This window comes from Thunnus maccoyii, chromosome 8 (assembly GCF_910596095.1).
Source record: "Thunnus maccoyii chromosome 8, fThuMac1.1, whole genome shotgun sequence".
NCBI classification, from domain to species: Eukaryota; Metazoa; Chordata; class Actinopteri; order Scombriformes; family Scombridae; genus Thunnus; species Thunnus maccoyii.
Window position 1 is genome coordinate 9,522,847 of NC_056540.1, and position 22,357 is coordinate 9,545,203.

Here is a 22,357-nt window from a genome sequence, read left to right on the forward strand (position 1 = left end):
TCAGCTTGCTCCGAGTGACGTCATTAATCACTCAAAACATCAAGCATGTTGTGTAATATCATGCTGTAGCAGTGTTCAGACTGCGTCATACTTTGTTGGCTCAAAACAAATGTAAGATGCACTGAGCAGATTACATCAGAAGTGACATTTCTTTGTCATTTTTAATGCAATGGATAAAGGTCAGACTTCACAACTTTTACTTTGACACTGAGAGTACTTCTAAGTTGTGGTTAAGTTGCACTGTTACCTAATCACACAGGTTTCCGTGACATTTGACAAGTGTTGGCCTGTGCTACAGTGTATTAAGGTGCAAAAACATACTGTACAGAACTGAGACAGGATTTCTGTGTGATTTGAGTCAGCTAAAGAAACTGTTAGTGATTTAGTGTTTTACCCTGAGCCTGCGTTCATAAGTGCTGTAGTTAGTCTTGCTCTGCTCCTTCCTCTGCCTCCACTCTATCAGGCTGGGGGCATGGTCTCCAGGCAGGCTGATGTTACAGCGGCTGGCCGTGGGACTGACTCCTCCCCCGACGCCACCGGGGAGGAGGGGCTCCGTGCTGAGTGACAGCTCCATCCCACTCGCAAGCGACACGAGGAATGAGCCATCAGCGCTTACTCTGTATGAACTCTGTGCGTGGTCTGGGGAGGGCGATCACAGGTGGGATACACACGTACAAATATGCACACACACACACACACACACACACAGGCACAGAAAACCACACATGCACACAAGGATGCAAATATGCAGTAACAAATGAAAAAAAGTGTGAAAAAAACATCAGTCTGTCTTTTTCAAAAGGCAACCTTGAAAAAAAATCTTTTTGATACAGCAGCAGACTGTACATGAATACAGTGAATACAAGTCTGGCTTTTTGTGTGTGCGTTTTATTTGAATTAATTGCTTAAATCTTTGTGCTGAAGTGTTTTTTTTTAATTCTCTCTTTGGCTGTGCTACATTAGCACTATACTGTATCGGCTATTGTATCTTTAGAAAAATGTAATCTATTCAGATTGAGAGCAAAAGAGAAGGAGAAAGAGAGAGACAGGTGGACAGATAGAGAGAGAGGAACCATAAGAGAGAGAGAGTGAGAGACAAAGAAAGAGACAAAAGAAGGAGGGGGGGGGGTAAGGGATGGGCGCTGGCCGTGAGAGTTCACACGTTTGCAAAGGTTTCTCAGAAACTGCTCTTTCATTTCTATGTTGCTCTGAGTAAGATTTCAGACAGAATTTACACATCAATCGTCATCACTTTCTCTTATGCCTTGACCATTTCTAAAACACAATTAATAAAAAAAACGACAAAATAACCATTAAACTATATTTTAATCATAAAACTTAAAGCAGCTAATAAACTGGATAGTAACTTCTATTCCCTCCACCATTATAAAACCTCTCTCTGTATATACGGTTATTGTTGCCTCAGAGGCAAGAAAAGACATGAATTTGTGGGTAGTGAAAGTAAGCAGGGCACTTTAAAATACAGGGTCATTGCAACTCGTCCCTGGCAGCTCTGTCATACTGTAGCGCTGTGCATGTGCGAGTGTATTTGTGTGTTGGAGCAGCATTTCTCTCCCTGCAGTCCTGTCATTGTGACAACTGCTAGAAAGCAATTAAAGGGATGACATGAGAAGAAACTGCTCCCATGAGCAGCTTCTCCACTCCACTCTCATTTTCTCCTCTTCTCATCTCTGCCCTCTTTTCCATTTTTTTCCCGCGGTCGTTAAGACATTTCACAAGTCAGTCGGATCTGTCTCTTTTTTGTAAATAAAAAAAAATAAATAGCTCTTTCTTTTTACTGCCCATTAGTCTGGTTATGTAACAAGGTCACATCAGATCCATATGTGAATTATTCATAGAGAGGGATGAATCCTTTTTCAAAGCTGTGAATCTCCTGCAGATCTAGTACAGACGATGAAGGAGAAAAAGAAAAACACAGGTCAGTGCATCTGACCTGACCAGAATAATGGCCACGTTATTTCAGTTTGCCAGTCATAAATGTTTAAACATGACTGTAACCTTACATACTTCCCTCCTTATACATCTGTGTATGCTGTGAACTGTTTAGTCTCCCCCAGATGAGTCATAAATGGTCTTGCGGCATGTTTGTGGTTAAGTAGATGGGGGTAGATGTATTATGGTGAGGCTATAATCTTTCCTACATGTCAACCAGTGAATATATTGGTATATAATACATTACATCCTCGCCCTCATATTTGGCTCTGTGCAAACCACTCAATCTTCCTACAGTTTACCGATTTCCCTACTGACCTATGACGAGGAAAAAAACCCTAAGTGCCCAACACGTCATGGTGCTCTACCTTGTCTGAATGTGTAGATGGTGTCACTAGCAGACAGGTTGGTGCTGGTGACAAAGTTTTCACGGTTGGATGCCTCAACCTCCACCCGAGACCAGCGCTCCAGGTTGCCGTGGAAACCACTCACATCACCAGTGGGGAGGGTGATGTTGGTCACACGGCCCTCGCTGTTGTACCTTGGAGAATAAACACAAAGGCGATGATGTACAAGCGCAAACACACAAACAGATAACTGTTCCTCTTGGATAAATGAACACAGCGGTACCCACACACACAAGCACGCACACACACTCATACACACTATCACTCTCATACACAAACATCGGCACAGAGTAAGTGTCAACTGTGATTTATATATGTAATTATCCAGCTGTGGAATTTGAGACAGAGACCGGGCTAGCAGTGGTGAATAATTCAGACAGATGTGTTTTTGTGTGTGTACTCTATGTGTAATACTAAACATGTGTGTGATCAAAGTGTTGCCGAGATGTTCTTCAGCTAATCAGTCACTTAAGCAAAGACTAAAAAAAAAAAAAAAAAAAAAATAGTCTGTTCACTTTTCCACAGTGATGGTGATACATTAGTTACCACCAGATGGCACTCACATTTCACATCGCAAACATAAGCTCTTTCTCCTATTAACACACATGCACACACATGCAATCCCATGTCCACACATACATTTAGAGTCAAGCAACCAAGCATGAATAAAAGAGAGTGAAAGAGAGAAAAGGGAAAGCAAGAAAGACAAGAGAACAATAGATAAAGACAAAAAAAACCCTGTGAACTTACTCATAAACAGTAGTCCAACTGTTCTCATCACTCTTGGTTGCTAGGAGACCTGTGTTGCCATGGTAAGTGATGTGGGCGATGTCATGGCCTTGGGCCGACACCTTCCTCAGTGTTCCGCTGTTGCTAAGAGACAGCCAGTACACCTGTCCACCAGGTAACGCCAGCCAGAGGGGCACTCCGTGAGCGTCTCTCCTCACTTGGAGCCCCCGACTGTCCCGGCCCGTCAGCCCAGACAGCTGGCCGTCTGTGCCGTAAGAGAAGTTGTACAGGTAGTGGCCGGTGATCAGGTGTTTAGTGTATAAGTGAGAGCCATTCTGTCATGGAAAAGAAGAGAGACAGAGATCAGGATTGGGTTGCACCAGCAATTCTTTCATCCGTTACCAAGTTTATGTGTCAAGTTCTTCCTAAGCTCTTACTAACTACTAGCTAGTTTAAAGGTGTGATTTACTAAATCTTGTTGCACCTTAAACTCAAGGAACATCTTAGCTACTAAAGACTTCTAAAGCAATAAACTATGTAAACAGGAAGTTAATGTAGCATAGGGAGCTGTTGCACAACTTCCAAAAATAACAATTTTAGGGGGTCAAACAATATATTATGTTTGTGCCAGTCATTTGATTTATAAATGCATATATGAAGAAATATGTGTTTCAGAGTTTGTAGTATTAATATGATTTAGAATGAGTGGGAAATATCTGATTATGCTAACCTAGCTAACATTTTTTGATCATTCGGTATTATTAGCATAATGTTTTTTTTAATTCAAGGTACATTTTGTTATTTTTGTGAAATATAATTTAAAAACTAGTTTACATCATTATTAAACATAATATTACATATTGTATTTAGGATGATTGCAGCTGTATGTGACACTATTGTCCAAGTCTAATTTCCCCTCAGGGACAATAAAGTATATCTTATCTTATCTTGTCTCATCTTATCTTATATTATCTAACTGCATTTTAATCAAGAGTCAAGTCAGATGTGTCAATTATATCTCATCACCTCTTTTACTTCTGACTCTGGCATTGTAAGTAATATATAAGTAAGTTAATGTTAGCTTTGTCAGTTAGCATAAGTAAGTTAGCTATGCAACACTAACACCTGGTAGTTCCTGGGTGTAAATACATACTACCTGGTTTGTGTAGTGCAACCTGTTTTAATTTACTGATGCGTAATGAACACTAAGATAAACACTTACAACTAGACTAAGTTTGAACTTAGAAACAACACAAAATTACACAGTATTCATGTCTACTGGGACAGTATTGGTGTTCATAGAGGATTCTCTTTCCGACCTTAACTGAGACATACGGGAGTATTCTAGTATCAAGATATTGACATGAGAGCTCAGGCATTGTCTACCTGGCTGAAGAGATAGAGCTCTTGGTCCAGTGGGGAGCTGATCTCCACCAGTCCGGCTGGGCTGGGCTGAGGCTGGTTGGGGCTGACAGCTCTGATCCGGATGTTGCCCAGATCAGCAATATAAAGGGTGCCATTGGGGGCCACAGCTAGAGAGGAGGGGGCTTTGAGACGAGCGTCACGGGCATAGCCTCCATCACCTGATAAGAGAAACAAGAAGATACTATTTCAGTGGAGTAGAAACTCTCTTTATCAACAAAATAGCACAAGTGAAGCCACCCTGAGTTAAAAAACACACTGAGAAATACAAATTATTCTTCAGAGAAGCAAAGAAGTTACAACCGGTTCACACAAGCTTTGCAAAATATGAAGGTCCCATGGTGTGGCTTAAGCGTTTATCAGTTTTGCTCAGGACTCGGACTTGTTGGGATACCATAGCTTCCCAATGGAGTGGATATGACCACCTTGATAGTGACCTCAGCCTTATCAGACGGTAGTAGTGGATGACTGAAGGCATTCAGATGTCTTTGGTAGCACAGCTGGATAATAGCTGGGTGAAGCCCTTTAGATGCTGTCAGCGGTAGGCCCGGGGCCTCTGATGGGTCTGTGCAGACAGCAGGGTGGCAGTTTATCTCTTGACAGCATGCACATTATGTTTTTGTGCGTGAGTGTGTTCGTGTCTGTTTGTATTTTGTGGGTGTGTGCTCACACGTGTGCGCATGTTCAAAGACACCATGTGAGTGTTTACGGTGTAGGGATGGAAACGGAAAGCCTCTGAAGAGAGTAATCATCTGTTAACAGCAAGACATGATTGAAAATATGCAAAGTACAACCCAAGAAATAGGGATGGTTACAGCCCATTGGCTTGTGGCATGGGAGAGACACTTCCCTCCATTTTGAATAGAAAAGAGACAGATTTTTATGAGCAGAATTAAATGATAAAATCACATCACATCCTCTGACACTTACAATGAAAGCATGGCCTAACTGTCAAAGGAACATCTGCTTATTTGTTTGGCCCTTTCCTTCTTTCCTTTATTATGTTTCAGGTGCCCTTCCATGATACACCAACCAGTTACAACCTTTAGTGGCTAGAAGAGAGCTTTTTCTTTCGCCAGCTGTAATTTGAATAGATTTAAAAGGTTTCTCTCGAGCTGGTTCCTACTGAAATTCAGCTGGGGGTTTTTGCAAAGAAGGAGGCATCTCTATAAATACAAATACAAATAAAAATCCCTCATACACACACGCACACACACTCTGTATACCCAACGCACATTAATACATTCACAAACTCTTACTTTTCCATGGTGACATTATAGATAGTCATTTCAGTCCTGTATATTGTCATCTTTTACAGGAAGGTCATTATCATATTTTTTAAACTATTTTTCAAGGAGAGTCACAGCGACCCTTCTTAGATATTAAAATTCTATCTGAATTAAATGATTCAAAGTAGACAAATTCAAAGTAGAGAAGGAAGCAGTGTAGGAAGCAGACAAGGGAGGGAAATTTCTTCTCAAGTTCTGCTAATAAAATCGTTGGCCAGCAGGGACACACAGCCAGTAAGATTTAATCGCTCCATATCAAGACACACTGACTATTTCAATTCATATTAGATATGTCAAGGCTTTTAAAATCAGTCAAGGCTTTTAAAATGTTTTTTTGTTTTTGGTTCTTACTAATGTGCTTCTAAACCAGGCCAAGAAAGATATGATCTGATATGATTTTTAAGTGTACTTACATGTTGTTTTTAGTACTGTAATCCTATTAGACATAATCTAATACTATCATATTACTTAATCCTGCACTCACATAACAAGTCCGTGTGTCTGTTTGTTTCCGTGTGTGTGTGTGTGTGCGCTACCCGATGACCCACCAGAGAAGCAGTCACAGTTGGGGTCTATCTTACAGTCACAGTCTGTGGGGGCTCCAGAGATAACAGATATCTCCCCGTTGGTTGACACCTGTGGAGTATTCAGAAACATACACGTCACACACGGCTACAAAACATTCATTGTTGAAGAGAAGATAATGTTGAACAACAGCCTTTGTTGTGTCTAATCTCTCTGACAAACAAGATAATGACGGCATTTTTATAAAAACCTGAGCTAAAGATGTAGATAACGACATTATTGTGAAATAAGAGAAGAATGACAATGTATTTGGCTGTGTTTTTCCGTCTTTTGTTCAACTGAAGAAATCTCAGATGATATCGCTGATGATTTTTTTAATTACAAGAAAAACAAAAAACTTATATATCTTCAGTTTGTGAGAAAACTCCTTTACTGGTCTTCATTGACTAATTAAAGCACCCTAAAGCTAACATTAAGTGTTACACATGTCCAGCCCTCCAAAACCTGACTGTCTTGATAGAAATTGCTTTAATGAAAAACATCTGAAGAACACCAACAGTTTTGACGATTGATTTCGACGAACTGGTCCAAGAGGTGCATGCTTTATTGGAGGATGATCTGGGCCTGTATATATCAAGCATCTCAGAGTAGGAAATCAGTCCTAAGATACTAAAAATTGCAACACATATTTGGTGCAACTTTTAGGCCTAGGAGTGAAAGCAATTTAGCAACTTTCTTAACCTATGTTCATCAGGATTTTAGGGGAGCTGTGGAGTGGTCCTACCCGGTTTTGAGTCCCCACAGGAGGACAGTGATGAGATAAACATACACTCACATTCTAGGAGGTTTTGAGCTTTTGATTTAAAATAATGACAAACTTCTTCAGAGATCCTTAATTGACTTGTCTGCAATTTACGCTCCATTTCTCCATATTCAAAAACATGCCCACTCCACAGAACAAGCTCTTGCAATTGATGCTTAATTGAAAACAAACAAACACAGCCACAACAGAGCTAATTTGGGATGTAACGATTATGATTTTACTGCATCTCAAAGCTCCAGTAGCATGCATATTCAATAACTTCCTGCTACTATACAAGATTAAAAATAAAATTCAACACATATTAGTTATGCATGTGGGGTTCTTGATGTTGTGCCCAAATTCTTGACACACAGACATGCATGGACCATGAGAATAGTCCGACAGGGGTGCCAAAACATTGCTTAAATAGGCATGTCCACATTTAATAGAGCTCGTTATACTGGGGGGAAAAAATGCAAACAGAACAAGTTGCAGCTGGTGCCAGCCATTTAAGATGAAATGTACCAGTTAATTTGTATGTCATTTTTTTTTATCAGTTTAAAATATGTTGTCAGTCTTTACCTGTGCACAGACAGTTTATCTTACAAGTGACACAGTTTTCTTCATTTAATTTATTTTTCTTGCATTAAAATGATCCTACATCACTTCAGCCATCACTGTCAGTATTTGAATGTGTTGATTGCACATCAGAACTGCTGAGAAAAAAAACTGCATCACATCATCATTAATTTAATTTTACGGTTCAGTGTCATAAAACAGTTTCATTCACTCTCAAAGGAGATCTTCGGCTTGTTGCTGAGAGTGTGTGTGTGACGCCTCTTATAAATAACTCCTGAGCCCTGCACTGAAGCGGTTTCTCTGTGAGTGATTCTGAAAAGCTTGACAAAAAACTGTTGAGAATAAAATATATATAATATGTGTGACAAATATTGTAAATAAGACAATGCTTTGCACTAACATAGCTGTCTCGTCTGCATCACAAAGATATCTGAGGACTTTTATGTTTCTGTCGAACTCTGCATGGACTCAGCGTGGTGCTGCTGACCAAAAAGGGATTATTGATTGAGTCTGGCAAGCAGTATGTGCTTGGTGCTAGTGCCCAAATGTTGCAGTCCTGTGATAGCATGCTGCTAGCTAATGGAGCTAATGGATGAAAAAGAACAAATGAAGATAGTCTTTGGGTTATTTGTTTTGGATGCATCAGAGTTTTGTTTATGTGCAACGTGAGAAACAGAATCTGTGAATGCCACAAACAACCTGACCAGAGTGAAACTCACGATACAGTACGTGTGACAGTTAATTTGTGTTGCAGGGCAAGATGAATTTATGGTGTCAGTTGCACGTGTCGTGTCTTTTCCTGTGCGGCAGTTTTATCACAGCTCTGGGGTAGCGGGCTTGGACACCTGTCTTGAAGTTAGAGGGTCACAGTTGCAGATTTTAGAGGCAGTAGTGGAGTATAATAAGGTGTAATAAATCATCTGCCACAATATAATAGTCCTTTACATTTTAAATTAATAACCAGTAGTACAGTAGTATACCAATACTTTCTTTGGTAACTAGAAAATGACATCGACCATGAGGATTAACTTAGTAACTGGGTTTTTTTTTTTTTTTTTGTAAAAGAGTGACCTGTTGAATGCGGTTGATGCGTCTCTCATCAGTTTCAGCGATGAACAGTGTGCCAAGGTGAGACAGGGCGATGGCCTTGGCAGCTTCCAGGGTGGCGCGAACCGCTGCTCGGCTCACCAGGTGATGGTCAATACCTGGAACCTGGCAGTGGATGGGACGGCCTGCCACGATACGCACCTGAAGACCTTCTGATACCTGAAAAAATACATCATCATGTATCAGCTATGTATAATAGAGGCAGAGAATAATTCAAATGAATTACTGTAGTTACACTAACTCTCTTCAGTCAGTGGAATCAGCAACTGACAATATCAACAACTCTATGACTTATTTGATGAGTCACTACGTTAAGATACAAACCCTTACAGATAATCTATTCATTTTGGAAGATTTTGGATGATCAAAAAAACCTGAACGACATTTTCTTTTTTGAGACTTTTGATAGCATGTTATTTTTTTTAACAAGGTACTCTTTTTCTTTCTTTTATGTTACCAGCCTCGCTCCCTCCAAATGCACCTAAAGTGACAGCACTGCAATTTGCATGAAAATATTTCATAACTCTTTCTTCCTCTGCTACAGTGCTAATGTTTCCCAAAAAAGCATAAGCTTGAATAAGAAACAGGTTTAGAAAATATTCACTGGCAAACGTGAGGCGAGTGTGTTTAGGACTGCGTCTGTACCTGTAAGACGATGTTGTTGTCCAGGATGTAGAGGGAATTGTCCAGAGGGTTGATGGCCAGGTCTGTTGGCCACTCCAGACGCACCTGTGGAAAGACACATACACGTACGCAAACACACACCCTACATGCAGTAGCTGTATTTCTATCAAAAATGAGAACAAAAGAACAAGAAAGCCTCGGCGACGATTGCCCACAAGAGTCAGTTACAGGTGATACAAATAATATCTCCTTAATAACATAGCATTAGGCCTGCTGACCCTCCCTGCTCATGCAAAGGTCAGCAGCGGGCAGGGAGCCTTCCCCCGTGTTTATTCAAGGCTCACACCGGCTCGCCTCGGCACTGTTCCAAATGTCAGCCAATAACCATGATCGCCGCCTGCTCAAATAGCACACCCTGCCCGCTAACACCGTGGGGGTCAAAGACAGACAAACCTACAGGAGCGCACAGCCGCCCACATCACTGTCTGTCTCACACACACAAACACTCAAACTGCGAGCTGCGTGTGCTATGGAGACGAGGCAGCGCGTCTGAGGGATCAGTGAGGTGATTGATGACTATGAGGGATGGATTGGTAAATAAATGGATCATGTTAAATTGCCACTGACATGTCCAATTATAGGCTCTGTCAAATGAGAGAAGAGGGTTCAGTCTCATCCCATTTTAAGAGGTAGGGAGATTCATCAAGCTGGACTACGCTGTCCTCAGCCAAAGAGGACACGCATCAAATCTCTCCTGCTCATGATATTGAACTCTACAGTGATGGCAAGCGATTACTTTTAGAAGTTCAGTTGAGGTGTACACTGAGTCGAGACAGATGAATTAAAGTCAAACTAAAATTCAATTTTGCGAGTATATCAATATGTATATTCTTAAAGTTTGTTTTTTGACTTTTGTAGAAAGAAGAACATGCGACTCTGCCCTCTACATATGATTCTCACCAGGAGGTGTGAAGATTTGGTTCTGACTCACAATGTTGGTACTCATAATTTGCAATATCTGTCTGTAAAGGCACTAAAAATAGTTTGAAATATCACTTCAACAGGCTCACACAGGCAGTTAACCAGCTGGGGGTGCTGATGTTGTCAGCTATAGATGAGTACCATCTGTGGTTTAGCCTATGTTTACTCCGTGACTCTGATTGTTAGTTGTGGTTCAAAACATGGGGTAACGTATGGAGCCTTGTGGTTACAGGACTACAAGCTGCTGTGAATTTTAACATGGTTATTTACCATCACCACATCTGGACCTGTAAAAGAGAGAAAGCTAATGCTAGCTAGCTGCTCTGGGCAGGTGAGCAGCGCTGTGCAGGAGCAACAGACAATTCAGGTGTTGAAACAACATGTAGACAAGTAACGTCTAGTAACATCAGTTTCTCAGTGGAAGCTAGTTAGCCTAGCTTCAACTAACAGGATAATGGGTCCTACCAAATATTGAATGTTGTAAAGGGTCAGACAGCTAAAATCTCAACAGTTGCTAACACAAAGTGAGAGAAGTCTTGTATTGTAGTTCGTAGGATATAATGTTATGACGTTTTCTAGTCAGTAGCACACACAAAAATTGACAGTGTGCCTCCAACCATTGCAAAAGGGAAATGCCACTGTTTCCAAAAACATGTCCACAGTTTTCCTCTTTTGAATGATGGAAGAATCTCCATAATAGCTGCAGTATCCTTATATATTTCCTTACACAAAAACATATCGAGTAGAATATGATTTTAGTTCAACTTTAAACTCTGCTGTTCATTTACCATAAATTACTGCAGTGATGTTTGTCTAGCCGTAGCTACAGAAGTTCTCATCAATTTTGATGCCACTTTGAGGTCACAGTGGTTTACAAGAACAAACACAGATCGAGTATGATTATGAATTGATGTGCTGCAGAGGATGATGGTTAACAAACAGGACGATTGTGAGGTAACATGGGCCCCTTTAAAGACATGTAAGAGCACCTCTGGGATTCCACCTGGCCTGAACACACATATTCACACACACATACACTCACAGAGACAGGCACTTGGATCCCTATGTGTGGGCAGAGATCCCTCTATAGAGCCAGCAGTTCATCTATAATTCATCCTCTGCTCTAATAGGCCTGATATAAGTCAGCAGTGTGATCTGAAGGCTGGCTGATCAAATCTGTGCGGTAGCTGTCTTTGGTCTTTCACCAGACGCTCTCCCTCCCTCTCTCTCTCTCTCTCTCTCTCTCTCTCTCTCTCGCTCACACACACTTGTACACCTTTAAGAAGTCAGAAAGAGTTTCTATGGAGGAGGCTGAACAATTTACATTGATAAAACAATTACTGACCGTAAGAAAACAAAAAGCAAACAGCTACTATTTTTGATATTTTTTTAATCAATTACTCCAATTAGTCGACACAAAACACATTCAGAAGCCTTATTTTTCTAAAGATTATTCACTCAAATGGTGAGGATAACGTCTTTTCTGGAGCACTACAAGCAGCTCTTCTACCTTTCACTTATACTCCAGTACATTATTAGCTTACCTGGCTGATGTCCATGCGTGCATCACAGCTCAGCGGCTGCGTCGACATCAGTCCGTTTGAGCCAATCACAGTGGAGAGCAAACCCCTCTCATTTATCTTCTGAATGGTGGTGCCATCAACGAAGTAGACAACGCCTCTTTTATCCACTGCAATACCTGGGTGGGTGAGAGAGAGAGGCAGAATGAGCTTTGGAGATGACAGAGAGAGCAAGTGGGGGTGAAAGAACAAAAAAAAAAAAAATGAAAAGGGAGAAAACGTGAAAGAGAGTATGAGAGAGAGAAGAGAAGAGATGAAGAGGAGCGAATAAGGAGAGAGAAGTAAAGTGAAGAGAGGAGAGGGCTTCGGAGAGGCATCCAACTCAGTTAGACATTCAGCTCAGCAAGCGGCTGTCTTATCAAAGGCACTGCACCACAGAAATGTAATTATATTTCCATTCCAGAGCCCACTAAAGAGATTAGAACAATGCAACTGGAGGAAGAAGTTATTTGTCACATTAGATGTGAGCAGGGTGCCGCAGTGAACTTTTGACATTTGACGCCTGCAAACGTGCATTATAAATGTGCACCCGCAAATCCCCGTGCGCATATGTGAACGCCTGCATGCGTGCATACGTTCACTTGTATTTGTACGACACATGTGAACATATGCTTTGTGAGTGTGTTTTGCTATGAACAGCATATACTTGAACTCTCCTTGCAGTGGAGCTCTGCAGTAGACGGCAAGCGGAGAGAGACAGCGAGAGAGGTAAGTCCAGGTATTAAAGGTCAGGGCAGACTATGAATCATCTGTTATGGATGAGGAGCGACCTTCATCCCCATCTCATCTCCATACAGAGAATAGCTCTTTGACTCAACTCCTCAGCAATATTCCACGACTCAACCCTCACCTCTCATTCTGCCTGCCGCCAATTCCCCTTGATTGCTTTCACTTAGCATCTGTGACTATAAGCCATATTTCAGTATTCACACCTGCCATCTCCAAAGCATGTGGCTCACTGTTGTGCCATTTAAAAATACATTTGGTTTATGGTTTATCATTAAATCATGTCAAGTTTATGTATATATCCCTTTATCACAAGCATGCCTCATAGGACTTCATGGAGACAAAGCCTACTTAGATCTAGCTAAAACACAATCTATCACAAAACAGTGGAGTACAATATGCAACAAAGGAAACCATAAAACAAAATAGTCTTCAGCCATGTTAGCGGCACAGCTGTGCTTTTGAGCTAAATGCTAACATGCTTATAATGACAATGCTAACATGCTGATATTAAGTAGGTGTAATGTTTACCATGTTCACTCTCTTAGTTTGGTAATAACATTTGCTAATAAGCACAAAACTATTAGAACATTATTATCAAACTCTTGCCTATTGACAAATGCTAATATTGCAGATACAGAGCAACATTAGCATTCATTTGGAGTTGTGTTTCTGTCCTCCTGTTCTCCACCAACTCCTGAGTGAAATATCTGGCTCTTTAGCAAATACTGCACTATGTTCACGAGCTAGTCGTTAATGTTGTCTGCCTGCTGTTTGGTGCTAAGTGTACAGTGGGATTTCAAGAACTTTTCTTGGCTCAAAACTGCTGCCTGCTGCTGCTGGAAATGAGGTTAATGAGTACAGTGACAATGAACCAAAACACATCACACCATTTGAGCCTTTGTTTATATAAAAATATTGATTAGTGCAGATTTAATATGCCAGGGAATGGTGACAAACACCCCTAACTATTTCCCAGAGCACAAAGTGGCATCTTCAAATTGCTTGTTTTGTTCAACCAACGGTCCAGAATCCGAAGATTATAATGATATGAAATAGAGAAAAGCAGAAGACGGGCTGGAACCAGTAAGTGTTTGGGCATAAAGAGTCTACTCATTTAGCTGTTTTCCCAGCACAACCCACATTAAAGAAGGAAGGAAGCTTCTCAAAAAGATTCAAGAAGAAGTCCCAGCACATCATAATACAAATGGACAATGGAGCGACACCATCAGTATGCAGTACATCTCCAGCTACTCCTCCCTCATTCACTCATTTTGTCCCATTTTCCCTTGAATTTTTTTTCTGTTTCTGTCAGTCTTCTTCCTTTCAAACCCTGTCATACTGGATTATGTGGGGATGTGCCTGCGCTCACTTTCTGAGCCCAGGATAGAAATCACTCCTGCCCTTTTCCCCAGGCAGCACTAAGGTCTTATCCTCCGTGACATACAATAACGTTCTTTACACGATTTTTCATTCAACATGTGCTCGCAAACACACAGATGCAAACACAGCACACCCCTGCCACAACTAGATTCACAAATGTCCTCAAACCGAGCAACCCTGGACCGACCCTGTGAGTCATAAATCGTGCAGGTGGAATGGAGGTGGAGAGGGGAGGTGGGCAGGGGGAGGGCCAGGGTCAGTGTGTTTCCTCCAGAGGCCAGAAGGTGAACTGCAGAGTTCTCCCTCCTGGCCCCTTCATCATCCTTCTGACACAGACAGATTACACCACCCACACAGCCTCACCCCAGCGCCAGCACCCTTCCTACCCTCTTCTAGCTGTCCCTCTCTCCTCATCCTTCCTAACTTGATCTTCCTCTGCTCTCATTTTGCTCCCTCTCCTTGTTCTTTCTTGTTGTCCTTTGTTTCTTTTTTGTTGTTGAACTCCCTCTATCCTGCCCCGTATCTTACAAGTGCTAATCAAATCAGTGACCTTTGACCCTTCAATAATGTCTGGCCTCTGCTTTCCTCTGTTCAGCCCATTTTTTTTATTTCTTTCTTTCCCTCCTCTCGGCCTTGCCATTTCTCCTCCTGTCACCTGGCATTATGCAGGAGGGACGTCTCAACCCACAGCGCAGTCTGAGCCTGCTTTGGTCTGAAATTCGGCACATTCTCCCTGCTGCTTCGCCGTCCTCGGATCTACCTCATACATACTTTCTTTTCACTTTCCCATCCATACCTCCTCCTAGCATTTCTACCCTAAACCTGTCCCTGATCTTAGAGCTCATAAATCCTACACAAGGACATGACGAGGCAGCCAGGACTCTCTCTAAATACTGATTTCTACTCTCTCCCTCCGCCCATGGATATTACTCTTTCTTCTCGCCTGCTTTGGTTCCATTGACTTCCCCTTAAATTCTGTCTTGTCTTTGTTTGTGCTTTCTGACACCCTCAGCATGTATACTCAGGATCTGCAGGTCTTACATTCACACAAGCAGCTTCTAAATAGCTGCCAATCTAGCATCAACAATACATGCAGGACTGGTTTGACTTATTCATCCTCACACAAGCACAACAATGAAGAACGATTGCTATTATTGTTTGGCATTGGCGAAAGGATTTAAGCCAGTTTGTGTGTTATTTAAGAGCCATGTTTATTGAAAAGCCGGCAGATTAGTCCACTTTCTCTTGTTATGGGCTGGATTTCCTGCTGTAGTGGGTAAAGCTGTATGCTGCGTTAAGGGAATTTACAGCCCCTCCGTATAGCCAATGGATACTCACTAGACATCAAAAGATTTACCGTTTCTCCCTGGGTGGACCTGGCACTCTGATACTCATGTTTAGAAGCTGGCAGACAGACCAGTTGAGAAATAATTGAGATAAATCTCAACTCCAGGGGGAGACGGACATTTGGCTAAAGTTGGGACCGGATTTTATCATCAAAGAAAAGTGAATTAGACTGAGTTGCACTGACCTTGGGAAAACAGAGGGAGGGGAGAAGAGAGGAGTGAAGGAGAGGATGATACAGTGACTCTATTCACATTCAGCTCAGATTTAGGGAGAAAATGCAGCCAAAGAGAAAAAGACAGACAGCGCCAAAAGAGGTGGGACAGAGGCAAGAGGTGGTGATGAGACAAAGGGACATGATGAGGAATAGCGTCAATTAACCATTACAGGCCAATCACTCTCAATCAAAGAATCTCTTTGTTCTCTGTCCTTGTCAAAAGAATATCTGTTATAACGGCCCCCTGTGGCATTGCAATACAATCCAATCTGATTAATGCCTTGGAGAGGGGTCTTAGAGAGCATCAGTGTTGATTACAGCTATTTGAAGAGAAGGAGCCACTAGGGATTTTCCAAGCAAGAGAGTGAGAGATAGGTGAGGAAAGGTGTAAGGGGAGAAATGAGATGAAGTGAGAAAGACTAATTATAACATAAGTTGTGGATTATGTGTCTTATTTAGCAGTAATAGTAGACAGTCCTTTTGGCATACAGTAACATCAGGATGTGGTGTGTGTGTGTGTGTGTGTGTGCATGCTGACTGTTAACACCTGAGCCCTCAACAGTGCAGGAAGTCGGCCTTCTGGTGTTGTTTCCCTTCTACTTTCACCCTTCAAATGTTGACAGCAAAGCTGCGAAAAAAGCTGCCTCCATGGATGAAAGCAAGAGGAATCGTAAAAAATGTAAAGAAAACAACAAAACAGAAAAACACATCATTGTCTCTGACCCCGGTGAAACAACCAACTAAGTGCAAAAAGAAGCGCATATACTGCAAAGGAAACCTATTTCATGGGTCTGTTTATGGAAGAGAAAGCAAAATGTATGCATGAATGGAAGTTCCATTTATACCTAAAAAGTTTCATCCACCCACACAATCACAGCACATGTGCACACAGGGGCATGTCGTGCACAAACACACACACACACACACAGATTGCCAGCAGCCTGATGAGTAAATCATTCAATCTGCCCTCCCATATCCCCAGGCTCAGTGGGTGTTAATGATATAGACTGACATATTATTACAGCATCTAAATGATGCTAGCTGTAGTTGATTATGGCCCATGGTGCTTCTGTACAAAGTAACTGTGTGTGACTGACAAGTCAATGTAGACAGATGGACAGTTTCACCTGTACAACTGGGCCCAGTGCGGGACTCTGGCCATAAATAAAGTCAACCATATTAGTTGGGGAAAGCCTGAAGGGTTCACTCACTGCTACAGTCTGACTGTAAGTGAAACTGAAGAACACACTGTTTCAAAGAGTCTTTAGCTGGCTGTGTGGCTTACTGTTCCCTTTCATCATTTCTCCTCCAATGCTGTTTGTACGTGTGAATGTGTGTGCATGTCAACGTGTGCAGGCCCATGTTGCGGTGTGTGTGGGTGTGCGAGCATGCATGCGTGCGGTGAAGTAGCTAGGCGAAAAGATAAGGCATGGCAGTTAATCACATTGTGCGCATATGCAAATATAGAGCGGATAAATCAGAGTGTCTGCAGATGAGAAATTCACACTTCCACACACACGCACCACTTTTTCTGAAGACACTGAGGTTGCCCATGTGCACTAAAGGGGGGAAATAAACCCGTTCACTCAATCTGAGCACTGTGAAATACCACTGTGCACCATTCTGATTTTGCATCTGCATGTGTTTGAGCGTAGGTGCGTGTACACTGCATTTATGTATGTCTATATGAGTGTGTGTGTGATTCCACACCTATCAAAAAGAATGACAAGTTATATGAATTGTTCACGCAATTGTTCACCCAGTACACGCTGCATCAAACACTGCTCTGTGATCTATGACATGCACATATATGAACTGTAGCACTGTACTGCAAGTGCTGCTTCCAATGGCTTTTAAGTTTCCTAATCAAACGCTTATCATCAGTCAATACAAGATAGCACCATAAACAAGGATGGGCGTGTATTTCTGGTAGATCTTTGGTAAGCAGAAATAATTCACAATTCTTGTAATTAATTATTCATTAAAGCCCCACAGAACAGACACTGGCTTAGTAATTAAGTCTGAATCAGACACTGTAGCTCATCTAATTATCAACCACTATAAGTTTGTTAACATATTAACCCGCATTAATTAATTATTGATAGCTGCCTTTTTTATGAGCTGGTAGTTCCAGACTACACATGTATAGCGAGGCGAGAAGTGGAAGGAGATTTTGCAATAGTTGCATGCTAATTTTTGTGCGAATAAACATTTTTTGTGAAAATATGCGACTTGGCAGTAATTGCCTTGTTTGATAGCAAAAGAGAGATCCAAAGCAATCACAGAGGCAGCAGACAAACTCAATTATAAAAGCAATTGAAATGCTTTGGACTAGAAAGCTCCATGAAAGGCTGAGGGGTTTGGATCAGTGCGGAGCGTCTGCAGATTATGTCGCACTGTTTAGAACATCAAACAAACACAAGGAGGTCTATCAATAGAGGCTCTTTTACCAAACACACCATCACAACAACCAGCCAGTGACGCTCTGCAATGGGAAAGGAAATGGGATCAGATGAGAGGAAACAAATGTTTTCATGCCTGAAAAAGTGGAAAAAAGGCGCTAAACTACTATAGATTGCAAATCTGTATGCAGAGCTTCCACCCAAACAAAGTTTTTCCACATAGAAAAACATCTCAGTCTATGAGCCAGAGGCAACTCCAGTACACTCAGTATCACAGATAGCTGGCTTCGCAGCCATTTCAGATTTTGCCTCCACATTTTCAAAAAGAACTCTGTGAGTGCTTCGTCAGATGGAGGTCTGGCCACTGGTCTCTCTGAGAGCTGCAGGTGATAATGGTACCCAGGTGCAAACATTTACTGTCTCTGTTTTCCCATCCCTACAACAGCAGCTGACCCTCCCTCTCCCCATTCTCGCATAGGCAGGTTCAATTGCACTGCCAGGCAAAACTATGCCTGCCACCATCACTCTAGTTATTCATCTTCCTGTCAGTGTTTAAAGAATCAAGGTAGAACTCATGCACGGGCACGAGTTCACTATCTTTACCCTCATCAGAACCCCCTCCACCCCCATGACCGAGACAAATGCTATCATCTATGTGTGTGTGTGTGTGTGTGTGTGAGTGTGTGTGCGTGATTGCGTGTGTGTGTGCGTGTTGGGCATTCACTTTGAGTAAATGCAATTTTTCCCCCACAGTGGCAGAGCTCCACTCCTCCTGTCAGCTTGCCAGGCTCCCAGTGGAGGTTGACAGGCCAGCTGCCAGCAGCAGCCATCTCGACCAGTTAAAGGGACACGCATGTCACATTTCCCATGATCACGCTGACGTTGTCAACCTGACATACATTTAACAAGGCACCCATAACTAAAGTCTCTGTCCCATACAGTCTATACTCTGTCCCTTCACTCGGAAAAGCAGAGCAGGTCCAGGGACCTGGAGGCTGTCAATCAAAAACAAGCATGCAAAAGCACACTGACTCACACAAACGTAGCACCTTTGATGCACAGGCTCAGCCTTTGGCCTTGAGCCTGCATCTCTTATTGACTCAGGGCTTCATTACACACACAGTGAGCTTCAGTAATCTCTCTGAAGCTACCCTACACACTCCGACTACAAACAAGGTAGCTGTCAGTCTGTATAGTGTTCTTCCTAATACATTACTTGAATTGCAGGTGTTTTACAGGTAGAGCCTCGTTTTAAGTCAGCATAAATTTGCCTTTAGTAAGCTCATTTGCTATATTTTCTTTGGTCCTTACTAAATCCTGACAGTGGGTAGTTCAAAGTAGCCCAAGACATGTCTCATCTATTTACCTGGTAAACAATTAAGTTCCAACCACATGACACTGCATGACATTAGGTTCAATACAATGATTCCTCTAGCACTGCCATCAGACCAAAGTTCAATTCATGTTTTAATGTATCATCAAACTTTTTTAATGGCTCAAGTTTTGTGGCTCAAAATGACTTTACTATACAGTCTGGTCAATGTCAATCTTCAAAAAAACCTCCTTCCCCAACTAATTTGATCTCATCTTAACCATAATGCAACAGGTAGATTTTTTTGAGCCTTTATTATTCCGTATGAGCTGAAATTTGGTCACCAAAACCATTTGGATACGCTACGGAATTATTGTAAGCAAAGCTGCAGAAACAGGAAGTGTATTGCTTCCACAAATGACTCTGTAGGTCAAGAAGGGCTGAATGGAAGTAGTCACATCACAATTTTGAGTCTTGTTGAAAACATTTTTGGTCTTTGACAGTTGAATTTTTATTCTGTATGGAGCAGATTTTTCAAATGCTTAAATAACCTATGTTTAGGTTTCATCTTGTGTGACCTTGTTATAGCACTGCAAAACCTCTTCAAGCATTTACACACCAAAAGCCTAAGTTTGTCATTGCACAGGGCCACAACTTTATTTACAGTGAAGATGTGGCAGCACACTCCCAGGCAGCTGGTTGAGCCATAGCTTTCAGTTAGATTGAACTTTCACCCCAAATACAGAGCAGTCATGATGGTGACAATTTTACTTAAGGAAAGAATGGACGTGAAGTTAATTTTGTGCATCTCTGAATTCACAGTCACACACCTCTACCATCCAATACTACAGGTACTCGAGTAAAAAATCTCAGGGATGGCAGAAAATGTCAGATGAGGTGGAACTGCTTACGTTCCAATGTCTGTGGTATGTAGTGTCCTAGTAAGCTGCTTTGAAGGATTATGTGCTGCTCCTCATTTTCAAACTACTAACTCTTGTGCATTTGGTGTAAAACTGGTGTTAGGCCAATTTGTTGTTTAGATACGAGGACCTGTTGGGTATGTTATCCTGCCGATAGCGCTCCGTCAGAGCATTCAAAAACCAACACATGGCTTGTGTATGATTTGTGAATGTGAAATGTAGAGTATAGGTCGAGGTATAACTCGCTGTGCTATCTTACAGCTAATCACATGTTCAAGACTGAAGGTCTTTTGGGAATTCTCAATGAAAACATGTACTCTAAAGTGAAAGTGCATGCATTATTTACAAAAACTCACTTACTCATATATCACAATGCAATCCAGTAGAAAAAGGGTCATGAGTGTTTTTATAGCAGTGAGTGAATAGTTTTTAGATTCCTGCGGTCCTGTCAGGAACACTCATGTCATATACTGCAGGCTGTTCGGCTGTGACAAAGTCAGCAGTAAATATACAAACAGGACGTCGGCCATATCCTTGCAATTTTTTCTCAAGTCATGTAAAAATTGCTCACTGACTTGACAAGTCCTCAATGTACCTGTGTGCAGTGTCCTTTGCTCGATGCCCTTTGCTTGGCCCAACGGATTTGCCACTGGCAGCTTTATTCTTGGCATTAGTTTTGGGAGGAACAAGTCTCTGGTAAAACTCCTTATTGTTGCTGCTCAGTGATGCATGTCTGTTGCACAAACCGTTGCCGATCTTCTAATTATCATGGATGCTGCAGCGAGAAAACAAGCTGTGGTAGAAATAGCATGACCCAATGGCGTCTCTATTTTGCATTATCATAGAGTATGCTGCTGTTTGCCTTGCTGTGTGATTAATTCATGTGTGTATCATTAATGCAGGAATGTCCAGGGGCAAAGACAAAAGCTCGGTCAATGTGAAATGAAACACAGAAGCAGGCTGTTAAAAATTGCGCACACATATGCACACGCTCACACACAAACTGAATCTTGGAGCTAAAAAACACAGAGCGACTTATCAGATGCCCTTGTTTTGCAAAGTAGTGCTCTGTTTAAACCAACAGCAACAATGATAGTTGACCCTCTGAGAGGGAAAGCAGCCACAGGGCCAGTTTAATATGCAGATGAGGTGTGGGACTGCTGCACGCTGCAGGATTTAGATGCGAAACACTGAGTTCTCTCTCTATCCATTTCATTCATTCCCTCCATTCTGTCCTTTTTTTCCATTCTCTATTTTTCTCCATTAATTTCATATTATTTTCATTCTCTTTTACGCTTACTTTCTCTCTCTTTTTCTCTCTCCCGGTTCTGAGCTCCCTCTTTTTCTCCATCAATTTAATCCGCTCCTCCTCTCCCTCTCCCTCTCTATTTTGTGAGACGCAACAATCACTCTGCACTAAATGCTATGGGCGCCAGAGGTAGAATAACAATGGCATATTCGTTCCAAAGATATAACACAGAGCAGTTGGCATAGAGGCTACACAGCCCTAGGAGATCTTATAACTTCACTGCTGCAGCCAGCGAATACAGTTTGGGAAGTGGCAGATTCTGGAAAAGTGAAATGCAGGCGTGATTAGAGCTGTGCAGTTAAAGGACTCTTTGAGGATACCACCACTCATATGGCTCCGGTGCTGTAGTAGAAGCAGGGGACTGGTGTTTGCTGAGTTAATGGTTTGTGCATAGGCTTGCTGACAGCACTGAATGCTTGATTCACACTGATGAAACAAACTGGGAAACGCTCCTATGCACATTGCTATGTATTCAGCCATTTCTGTAAATGAGAGCGGCGCCCAATGTGTGAAGATATTAATTCGCCTAAGCTGCTTACATGTTAACCACCAGCCAAGACAGATACTTTACAGCATGAAGCCTGGCTGCCCTGGTCTGAGGTTGGTGGCCGACCAGCGATGTGCTATGTGAAGCATATTTACCCCTGGCTGTGGCTCTTTTTTTTTTTTTTAACTTCTGGGCTGTTCAACATGCTAATAACCATGACCAGTTTAAACCCCACAGCTTCATTCGGTACCCCGGCCCT

General features: G+C 41.9%; 1 protein-coding gene across 24 annotated transcripts in view; it reads right to left on the minus strand.

Moving 5' to 3' along the window:
* The window catches only part of tenm1 (teneurin transmembrane protein 1), a 233,099-nt gene that overhangs the window by 11,547 nt on the left and 199,195 nt on the right, over positions 1 to 22,357 (minus strand). For all 24 annotated transcript variants that reach the window (XM_042418939.1, XM_042418937.1, XM_042418938.1 and 21 more), the window contains 8 exons: positions 11,963 to 12,117; positions 9,459 to 9,542; positions 8,778 to 8,972; positions 6,349 to 6,436; positions 4,476 to 4,672; positions 3,111 to 3,424; positions 2,322 to 2,494; positions 395 to 639 (listed from right to left, as the gene is read on the minus strand). In XM_042418939.1, coding sequence (XP_042274873.1) covers positions 395 to 639; positions 2,322 to 2,494; positions 3,111 to 3,424; positions 4,476 to 4,672; positions 6,349 to 6,436; positions 8,778 to 8,972; positions 9,459 to 9,542; positions 11,963 to 12,117 — 1,451 coding nt within the window. The remainder of the gene's footprint in view (positions 1 to 394; positions 640 to 2,321; positions 2,495 to 3,110; positions 3,425 to 4,475; positions 4,673 to 6,348; positions 6,437 to 8,777; positions 8,973 to 9,458; positions 9,543 to 11,962; positions 12,118 to 22,357) is intronic.